General features: G+C 42.3%; 1 protein-coding gene across 1 annotated transcript in view; it reads right to left on the bottom strand.

Annotated features, from left to right (window-relative positions):
* The window catches only part of tfcp2l1 (transcription factor CP2-like 1), a 14510-nt gene continuing 3278 nt past the window's right edge, over positions 1 to 11232 (bottom strand). Inside the window, exons 4-15 of the mRNA XM_032529367.1 lie at positions 8125 to 8230; positions 7263 to 7369; positions 7004 to 7156; positions 6276 to 6386; positions 3977 to 4080; positions 2661 to 2712; positions 2462 to 2555; positions 2286 to 2376; positions 1812 to 1894; positions 1470 to 1612; positions 752 to 803; positions 1 to 638 (exon numbers count right to left, since the gene is read on the bottom strand). Coding sequence (XP_032385258.1) covers positions 601 to 638; positions 752 to 803; positions 1470 to 1612; positions 1812 to 1894; positions 2286 to 2376; positions 2462 to 2555; positions 2661 to 2712; positions 3977 to 4080; positions 6276 to 6386; positions 7004 to 7156; positions 7263 to 7369; positions 8125 to 8230 — 1134 coding nt within the window. The 3' untranslated portion in view covers positions 1 to 600. The remainder of the gene's footprint in view (positions 639 to 751; positions 804 to 1469; positions 1613 to 1811; positions 1895 to 2285; positions 2377 to 2461; positions 2556 to 2660; positions 2713 to 3976; positions 4081 to 6275; positions 6387 to 7003; positions 7157 to 7262; positions 7370 to 8124; positions 8231 to 11232) is intronic.

Raw genomic sequence — 11232 nt, 5'->3', positions numbered from 1 at the left:
ATCATAGAGCCATGGCAGTCCAAAGCATCCTTCCAAACTGCAACACAGGGTCTGAATTTAAACATCCAGAGGTCTATGTGCATTCCCACCTCACTTGTATTAAATTTCACATTAGAATTTTCAAGAAAATAGGTCGTAGAGCAGAACGGCTAACAGGAACATGACAGCATTATGCGGGACATAATTCATGAGCATAGAGCAGGGACATCGCATTACATCGAAACAGCATGGTACAGTTTGTTCATTTGTCTTTTCTATTTGTCGGCGTGATGGTGTGAAACATTTACTCTGCTTTATTTATCATGAAAGTCCCTCACGTTGCATTTTTAGGTGTTGACCAAAAATGTATGACCATGTGAAGGAGTAATACAGCAGGGGTTCCCTCTGAAAACTGCACTAGACATTTCAAGCATGAAAAACTAACTTAACAACAGGAATAAAACAAAACTATAACACAGGAACAATGCAACAAAATCAACAGTGAACCTAAAGGTTAACAGTGTTTATAAAAGCACCGCAGTCTTGAAGGAATTATATACAAGCTGTACAATTCCACTGATTGTCAGAGAAAAAACCTCGAGGCTCCGGAGTACCTGTCGGTCACTTCAACACGACGTGGAAGCCATTAGTGTTTTCATCTGGGAAACAGAAAACAGTCAGAGATCATTCAGAGACTGCCAATCAAGCTACACAGGGTGGACACTGAATGTCCAACAGTGAGTTGTGAAGAAGTTGACTTTAAAATAATGACCTCTTATGATGCTGAGGATGAAGCTTGTTTCATCCCTGAAGTTCTGCACCATCTGAAACAAAGGGATCGACCGACGTGAGCACAGATCACTTCCATTTCCAACGTGCTGCAAATTAAAATCTCCACATGGTTGAATATCATGTTTAAACCCAACTCCCCAACAACAATCCTTTAACGTGGGATTTCCTGGCCTCGAAGAGGCAGTGTTAAATAGTCGGCTCTAGAGGAAAGCGTTCCCCACTGATTCTATACCGTTGTTGTTACTCATTTACGTAATTACACCTTGACCAAATACATCAATGTCCATATTTTTGTCAATATTGTAGTGTTGACAATTGTTGCTTTAACAAAATACTTTCATTTTAGATTTCAGATAAATAATCATCAATAATGTGGATATAATGACAAAGTGGGTTAAGCCACGATTGAACAGTCCGGTAAGTTAGGAAAACTGAATCAATGTAATGTAAGGCAGCCTGTTAAACCAGAAAAAGACAACACTCATGCAAATGTCCTGATATCTAGTCTCATGTCTTGATAACAACGATATAATATTATTATATTGTCCAGCCCTACATTTAATACTGTATGGTGAAATCTGACTTGAACTATGAATCAAAGTCTACACTAAAGGTGTAGACCTTACTCCACAGCGGAGATAGGTCTGCCAATGCAAGACTATTCATAGTCATAGTTCATAGAGGAGGTGTAAGGATACCTCGTCAGAGACTAAGATGTGGATCCCGATGGGCTTCTGTCTGTAGATGTGCGTTATTTGCTGTGGAGGGATGCTGTACAGCGAAGCGATCTTTTCGGAGAGGTCCAACAGTGTCAGCTCCTCCAGGTACAGAGCGTGGTAGACTGCAGGGAAGACACAGGGGACACAGGAGGACACACATGAACCAGCTCCATGTACAAATCCAGGACCACATTAGAGCACACATTTCCCCTTTCCGTTTTATTGATGTTCACAAAGATCTCATCTTATCTTCCTGTATGGTGACTTATGTTGTAAAACATCCTAAGTATTAGACGTCTCCTATGCAGTATGTAGACTTACTGTCTCCCGCCCCTGGCTTGGTGGTGGGTTGATGCCTGGCCTGCTGCTGACACACATAGATGGTGAGACGGGGCTGTATACACCTGGAATATGTGAGCAGAGACTGTGTTACAGGTGCTCAGAAGAACACGCCACAGTAGTAGTAGTAGAGAAGGTTCTGTTTCTGTCAAAGTTCTCCACCTACAGTCCTTCCTTAAACCTAACTGTCCCGTTCTTGTGCCGCATGTCACTTAAACGTCCTGACTCAGAGTGTCGAAAAGGGATGCCAAGAATCCAGAGCAGGCCCATCTAAATATGACGCCGGAGGGCTAGACGCGAGTCCCGAGATAGTCTTAATACAATGCGAAAGCGTCGATTCAAGCGCCAAAGGTACCTGACAAGCATCGCTTTATGACGTGCTGCGGTGAGACTGGGTAAGAAAGCCGAATGAAACTGAATTTGCTGAGCACATAGAGGTGTATCTTAATGTCTAACCTTCCTTTCATTGTGTTGAAGAGGCGAATACCATCAGCTGGACCGCAGATCTGGATCAGATCCTCCCTGCTCATCCTCAACAGATCAGCACCTGCGACAACAGCAGAAGATCTATTCTGCTTCGTTCCTGCTCAGAAATATTCGGTGAATGATTGTTTTTTTTTACCCCCTGTTACCTGAGAAGCTGCAGAAGAGCCTTGAGAAAGGAGAGAACCTGTGTCGGTGCAGCCACTGCTGGGCATCCTGCGGCGGGGTCGACGGCAGAAGGTGCTACATGTCAAAAAGAAGAAGAGCCCCTGAATTGATTATAGCAGCACAGCATCCACTGTCTCCCAATAATGGCCTAAAGGAATATCAAAGTTCTCTATAACGTACCTCAGAGCAGCCGGGCAATAGCAGCTCCCCATGCTGGTTTGGAGAAGAATTACTACAGAAATGTACAGAGGAAGAAAGAAGAGATTGGAGCGATCATTTCTGGGTTTTGATTGTACTTCCCTGTTGACATCTGTCTGTCAATCTACTGAAAAAAACAAAGTGCCCACACAGTTTTGTCTGATGAACTGGTACCCCTTCATAATGCTATTTATAATAATAATAATAATAATACATTTTATTTAACAGCGCCTTTCTAACACTCAAGGACGCTTTACAGAGAATAAAAGACAGATATAGGGAACATAAAAGTGTAAGTAGTAATTTTAGGCCTTTATAAAGGTGGATATTGTTCATATTCCGCCAGATGTCCTTCTTTTCAGCCAGATGTCTGTCCCCGTCCTCTGTCTCTGTGTTGGCGTTGTAACCTCTGGTGGATTCATGAGGACTATGGTTACCTGGTCCTCAGATCTCTGCAGGGTAAATCCAGACAGCTAGCTAGACTATCTGTCCACTCGGAGGACTATGGTTACCTGGTCCTCAGATCTCTGCAGGGTAAATCCAGAGAGCTAGCTAGACTATCTGTCCAATCGGAGTTTTCTGTTGACGACTACTGAACATACACATGTTCCACCAAAACAACTTCCTTCCTAGAGACCATTAGCAGCAGCACTGTGGTGCTTAGCACCACCCAAGATGATTGTGATTGGTTTAAAGAAATGCCAACAAACCAGAACATGTTGTTCACCCATCCCAGAATGCTGTGTGGACTAGCAAGACCTTTCTGTGCGGGGCTGTGGAGGAAGGTCTGGCAATGGGAGACTAGCAATGGTGCTAGCACTAGCCTACATGAAGCTGAATATTTGACCAAGGTGACTTTTAACTATTTCAACCATTTATCCAGTACTTATCACTAATAATTTGAACAGTGTAGTGTTTTGTGTTCAGGTGTTACAGTTGACTGAAGATGTGAATATATTCTTTGAATCAAATCATAATTTCTAAATTTACAAATGCCGTTAGTTGAGCTACTCGGCTATCTTTCCACGTTCCCACTGGGTACTCACTGGGTGTCATATACCCCTTGTTTGTCAACCACTGTCGTACAGCCCAGGACGAATTGAGTCATCCTGGTGGGCACCCATAGAGGGAGCTGTTACCATTGTTAGTGTAACACCACGGGTACACTGACCAACCCCAAGCCTAGAAAGACCATTTCCAGATTTCACAGCCTCTGTAACCTTTAGTCCACCTGGACATTAACCTACAGTTTTCCTACAGAGCTCTATGAATTAGGTCGATGCCAAATGCTGACTCACCCATCGGGGAAAGAACAGGAAGTTGAGCCGTGGTAAACTGGTGATGGAGTGCTGCTGCTGCTGCTGTGGCTGGTGACAGTCAGGGCATCGGGCCAAGGGGAACACTAGAGAAAAACGCGCTTTTTGGATTATGATTCTGACATATCTTAGCACAGAGACTACATGAGTGACATTTCTAAAACTAAACATTATGGAAACCCTATTAAAGCTGCACTTATCAGTATTTTTATAACAACAGATAAAATGATCAAATGACGAAACCTACAAGGATTACAGTTTTTCTCAATTGCTAAAACACTAAAAAACCCGTTTGCTGAACAAAGCTCTCTGGATTCATTTAGCTAATTGTGCAGTCTGTTGTCAATACCTTAAACCAGGGATCTTCAACCTTTTTTAGACCAGGGACCCCTTAGCTGAAAACGAGACAGAGTAGGGACCCCCTACAGAATACATTGTGTACAATTGAGTTGCAGATTAAACTTGGCCCAATGGATAAAAATAAATGGAAATTATTTATACTTCATGTTTTAACGTTAAACATACATGTGGAAGGCACAGTGAATCTTTAAGCTTAACTGTATACCTACCATAGTTGCTACCTTATATAGTAAGCTTATTTTCAATATGTAAACATGTTTTTCAAAAATAGGCCAATTTATCTTTGTCTTAAATGTGAAAATATCTTTGCTATTGATATGTTGGATTCAAATAATATGTTTTCAGACATTTTTATTTTTTGAAGACATATTTCCAAGACATATTCCTTTAAAATAATTTAGCAGCCCCCCCTTCACTAACTCTAAGGACCCCCTAGGACCCCCTGAAGATCTCTGCCTTAAAGCATTTCACATGGTAAAACCCAAGCAGCAGATCTCTCCAAACACATTGTGTACTCTAATGCACATTGTCATCCATACCGGTAAACACAAGTGGCAACAATCAAATGCAAATAGAGAACACGTGGCATTGATTGAACACAACCACTCAAAATTGATTTTACTTGTTTCAAATGTTGTGACACAACCAATAAAGGCCGGTTCAGAGAGCAAACAGGTTGCCTCAGGAGGGGGAATGTTGCTCGTGATGTGGACAAAGTGCCTGACCCAGCTCAAAGACAAGAAGAAGCACATTGATCACATGTTTACTTCTTTGATTCGTGTCCTTTTTAGTAGTATACTGTAGTACAGTGCAGTGTGGGCTGTATACTGTACAATGAACTCATTGTATGGCCCTGAACATTGGGCTTTCACTTTGTTACAGTACTGGCTGCTCAATAGATTTGGACTGGTTGCAGGTTCATATCAACTAAGAACAAGAACTACAGTTTCACAGAGACAGAGGACAAGTTTTTGAGATGCAGGGTACAGTACTGTGTGTACAGTACTGTGTGTACAGTAATGTACACACAGTACCGTACACACAGGGGTACAAGCAGAAGCTCAGAATATAAAAGAATAAAAACAATGCCAAAGACAAAGCATTGATCATTTGGGATCAGTTTGGAGCTACTATAATCGAACATCTTTTCGTTCATCAGAAGACAATAATAGAGAAATATGAAATTTGTTCTGAGATAAAAAATGTACTTCTCCCTGAGAACTATGTCTATTCGTTTCACCTAAGTTCAGTGGTTCCATTTTATACCGCTTTATAGCGAGAAACGTTAAACTTTTTACTCTATGTGACTAATACAGATTGTGCATGCAAAACAAATTACCAATTTTACAGAACATGATCTATGGACAAAACCAACCAACAGTATATAAATAGTAAACCCTCTCAGCGCTCTGAAAGAGGTCAAGCTAACATAATAAGTACCTGGAATCCTTTTTTACAGACGTTCCTGTATTACTTGTAGTATTCAGTAAAGGATAGAAGTACTTCTTTCAGCACTGGTGTTCAGTGATCTCTTATTTAAAGGTTCCTAGCTTCGTTAGTTTTCTATCCAGATGAATGACAAACCAGATTAACACAAGAGTTAACTGAAAGTGCCAAGTCACGTGATGTTCAAAGACACTAAAGTGATGCACCATGGGTCGTCCAATCATTGACAAGGCTCAGCACCGAAGGAGCACACTCCAAAAGGAGCGAAGCAACATATTAACATGTAGTGACGGGCTGGTTTAAAGTGTAACGTGAGAGGAGGAAAACACTGGGACAGCAATAAAACGTCGGCATGGCTTGAGCGCTCATGAGATCAGATAAATACCACACAGGAGTTTACCGCTGTGGGATCAATGCACTTACACCCGTCCAGTGCTACTGACAGAAAAACAGCAAACAGAGGTCCTCTACGCACCTCTCTCAGCAGCGTGTTGTCCTGGGACGGCTGGTACCTCTCTCGGTCCTGCGGGGCCTTTTTAGCAATCTTCTCCCTGTCCGTCTTCAGTTTGCGATCAGCTCCTTTAGGCTTCCCAACAACAACAAAAATCACATCTACATTAGAAGTGGTTATATAAAATATCAAAAACACAGAATTGCATTTGGTTTTTTTGTATGTCATGTGCATATGTGTTTATCTCGGCATTCTGTGAATAATTTAAACCAGGTCCTGTGTTTCATTTTAGTTCCGAAAATAAGGATCACGGAAGGAACTTCAATGCAAATACAGCGTTAAAGCAAATGGATATTTCAGTCTGTGGTTTCTGGCTTTTAAATCTAATTTTTGGGTCTTTCTCTAGTCTATGTAAAATCCACTGATCAACAGTCTATCTATTTCTGCGTGTTGTATTATCTGAGAAAGGGGCTGGGGAAATAAGATTTTGTTTCCTTTCCAATCATGGAACTGTATTGTGATATAGCCAATAATTTGTGGTTTAATAATGAAATATGTCTGTGTCCACGAGTGGAATTAAAACAATGTGAAGTGTTGAGTTTTGAATGTTGTTATGTCTCTATTGACATTGTTGCTGGGATGTATTGAATGTGGTTTTGGTATTGTGATCATAGTATAATGTGATGATTATTAAAGTAGAGCATAACTTTACACACGTTTGATGAGGATAGGCAGGCAAGTAGTACTCATACCTTGAAGACTTTGACCTGGCAGCTGGATGAATGGACATGTTCCATGTATTCCCCGTGCTCATTGGTGGTGAATGTGTCCACCTGGATACGGAAGGGCACTCCTTTCTCCCCGCCGTGCTTCCTGGGGGTGAACTCGGTGCTGATGCAGTTGACCTGAGAAAACATGACCAAGGTGGGGTTTGATGACCATAGGTTTAATGTGATGTAGACGTTAAAGACTCCCCCAGACGCGTGACCAGAATGGAGCGGTCAGCTGTACCTGGATGAAAACAGAAGCGTTCTTGACAGGATCCCAGAGGAACTCGATGGTGTTGAGATGCAGAGGGTGTGAATGGGGCTCCACTAGCCCCACTGACAATGGGACATCTGCAAACAGTAAGTCAGGCACTTTACGGTTACTATAAAGCACCGAAAAACACATTTTCATAAAAACCTAGCTTTTTGCTATAAGCGATGGGGTCCTAACTGAACACACTGTTTATTTCACATTGATGATTTCTATCTGTGCTGTTTTATCTGTGTTCTTCGAGTCTGGATCAACGGAAGTGCATTTCCAGGATAGATGCTTCAGAACAGCATTACTCTTAGAATCCTACAACTGAGTCTGGATCTCATCTTGATAAACAGAAAGACTAAAACTGAAATTAAGACCTTCAAGAAACATTGGTTTCGGAAAATTGAAGCCACACTGAAACTATATTGCCAGGTTAAAAAAACGAACCAAATGAACACAAAATGAACACAAAATGAACGTAACTTGTATCAGTTTTAGCTTTTTAACTATAATATTTCCATCAACTCCCGTCAACATGTAACTGTTTCATAAGGGACACTAAAGGACATTAAACATGGTGGCTGGGTAGATATTATACCCGACACTAATACCAAACTAAAGCTAGCCAACACACACACACACACAACTAACGCAAATGAAATCCAAAAGCCAAAACTCAAAGAAACCCAAATTAAACTATTTAGAGAATGCAGGATTAATGCCGTGCTCAAGGGCCATTGATAACCATTCCTTTTATTAATACACATCATCAAAACTGGGGATACCAGTGACCCTGATCAGTGAGCTTTGATGTGTCAGCCGATTCACATCCATACAGCCAACTCACCTATATCCAGGATCCGGTCTCCAGGTCTGCTCCACCTCCACCCCTCCAGCTGCTGGTGCTCCATGTACTGCAGTCGCCGGTCGTGAAACACCACGCGCACAATGCTCTGTGAAGAGGCAGGATCAGGCGTTTAGCCACAGATTGAGCAGGGCAGCTCGCACAGAGCCAAACAGCAGGACTGTTGGGCAAAGTGCAAAAAGGCACCCCTCATTTATTCAATACTGACGCAGTTTCATTAGGAAAGGGCAATGACGTGGGTATTTCATCTACATCCCTACGTACACTAGTCTTGCTTAAAAAGAGCATCTGCATGTATTCATGAGGAAAATGAGCCACTGCCAATGAGCTACAGGTGATACCTGTGAGCGGCAGTGAAAACAGTGACTTTCCCATTTAAAACCAGGGCTCCCACAACCACTTGGGCTTCACATTTAAAGATTTAATGAAATGGACACTTGAGCTTCCCGGAAAGTTGCCGGTGGTGAGCTCTTGCCCAGTGGGCGTCACTGAAAAACTCCACTTGATAAAAATCGCTACAAATGTCTGCTTTTATCAAATCGAACTTCTGTTGACTCCGCATTAAGCCCACTGACTGACCATGCAGGTAATACAGCACATTAAGGAAGCACTGATACCATTTCATAGGACCTTTAAAGGACTTTTTTGGCATCTTCTTTGGTGATATTCACGTATACAAACTTTGGGGTTGCGACATAGTCAGAAACGGATACAATCAAGACCTTGGGTTCTTGTCAGTATGAAGAACAATTTCCAAACCCTAAAGTGCTATGGGTTCCCTCAAATAACTTCCCGAATCTCTTAAGACTTTTTCAAAGACTGACAGATCACTTTCAAGCCATGTGGTAACCCTGAACAAGACAGTTCTGACGTCAGCTGCATGAACTGTAGAACAAGTAGCTGTTGTTACTAGCATATGGACCCACTCTGTATTAGCTAATAACTTATCTTGTCACAAAAGATAATATTCCAGCTGCTTACAGAGTAGACATTTATTAAAGGGACACTCCATTCGGTTTTACACATGAAGTTCAGTCCACTTGTCTTGAGGAGTACTTTCTTAAATTGAAAAACATCCTGATGATGTCATCAGAAGACATACAGTTACAAACTGAGGATTTAGCAAGTAGCCAGGGTCAAATAAAGGACACCGTCCAGTTGCATTATGGGAAATGTAGGATCCTGTTTTTATGACCCACTCTAGGGACTAAAAGTCAGGCTATAACGGCCGGCTTTTGATTTTTTAAATCTGTCTGTACTAAAACGCCAAGTGCATCTTTAACAGCAACCTTGTCCAACACGAAATAAACAACAAATGAACAACCTGTAAAAACATGTAATATTAGTATATTTATGGAGGAAGACTCATGCATGACCGAGCACTGAACTTAAAAAGCCCTGCATCCAGCACGTCATGTGTTTGCACAGACACCAGCTGTCCCATTCTTGTGTTTCTAGGATGCTACCGCAACATCACAGTCTCAAGCAGCGGCAGCCTGACCACAGAGACTTGTCAAGTACACGCACTCACACAGAAATCAAATAAATGATCTCCTTGGTCTTACGTGAGTGTGTTGACAAACGTCTTTGCAAAAAATGGAGTCACTCTCGACTTCCAAAATTTGGGCCCAGCCCACATGTACACGGCTATTTTTTAAAACGGGTTTTGGCCTTTCCTCCACATGCAAACTGGGATTCAGGTCACTGAAAACGGATCCTTTGGAAAACTCCTGCCAGGGTGAACATGTTCAGAAACTCAGTTTTCAGGGTTGACGTGTAGATTGGAAGTCTGAGTCTTTGGCTTGTAACATCAGAGTGTGTGCTGTTATCTGTTAGGCGTCACAAATCAGGGCGACAGGTCGTGCTAAGGCAGACGTGTCTAAGATAGGACAGGACGTTTTACATGTTGAAACACAATTATACAGTTTCTCTTTTAGAGGCGTCCAAAGGGTCTCTGAAGGGGTATTTCTCATGCTTCGGATTGGCTAACTTGAATTTTGGGAATAGGGTTATGGCCTGTTGGTTTGGCATGCTCCTTTGTCTATATCCTTGATGTTCTACTTCCAGGATTTATCCAGTGCCGCCGGAAATTCTGCCGGATTGTCCCACTTTTCACCGAGGTCTGTCCCCTTCCTCTTTCTTCATGTCGGCGGTTTAACCGGCGGCTGATTTCTGAGGACTATGGTTACCTGGTCCTCAGATCTCTGCAGGGTAAATCCAGACAGCTAGCTAGACTATCTGTCCAATCTGAGGACTATGGTTACCTGGTCCTCAGATCTCTGCAGGGTAAATCCAGACAGCTAGCTAGACTATCTGTCCAATCTGAGGACTATGGTTACCTGGTCCTCAGATCTCTGCAGGGTAAATCCAGACAGCTAGCTAGACTATCTGTCCAATCTGAGACTATTGGCAGAGGCACCGTTGCTTAGCACCGGCCATGACTATTGTGATTGGTTTAAAGAAATGCCAATAAACCAGAGCAGGTTTTTCTCCCACTGCTGAATGCTGTGTGGACTAGCCAGACCCTCCTCCGCAGCGCTGTGGATGGTCTGTCAAAGTGAGACTAGCATGCTCTTGACAGTGCATCAAATGTGTTTTCGCATTCTCATTTGGACAGAGATTTTTGTAAAGCGGTGCTTGGATGGGATTGTAATTCTTTTCAGAAAGAAAAGGGAAAAAAAACCTTTTCAAAAGTAGCCGTGTCCACGTGCACTAGGCCCTAGTTAGTCAGGGACACTCGCGGGCGTTACAACATCCTGTGTGTGAAAATGAGAGTGGCATGAGAGAAACGATGATGCCATGGCATCAAATATACACCACTTTATTAATTTTATTTCCACTAAAGATACATAATATACCTGGAAAAAAATATATGTATAAAGATGGACAAGTCTTTATGAAGATAATCCCAGAAATGCATGTCGAGATGAATCTGAGTGTGTGTGTATGGGACAACATGTGAAGGAAGATGAGTTGTGTGTTGGTAAAGGAGAACTCTAGGTGAACTCTAGGAAAGAGAGAGGTAAGTTTGGGTGATAGTACCAAGCTCTCCAAGGTGGACACCCCACCCCTGGAGTGGAAGGGAGGGTC

Source organism: Etheostoma spectabile, chromosome 11 (genome assembly GCF_008692095.1).
Source record: "Etheostoma spectabile isolate EspeVRDwgs_2016 chromosome 11, UIUC_Espe_1.0, whole genome shotgun sequence".
Classification (NCBI taxonomy): Eukaryota; Metazoa; Chordata; class Actinopteri; order Perciformes; family Percidae; genus Etheostoma; species Etheostoma spectabile.
Note: the sequence above shows the minus strand (reverse complement) of the source record. Positions and strands in the feature narration are given on the sequence as shown.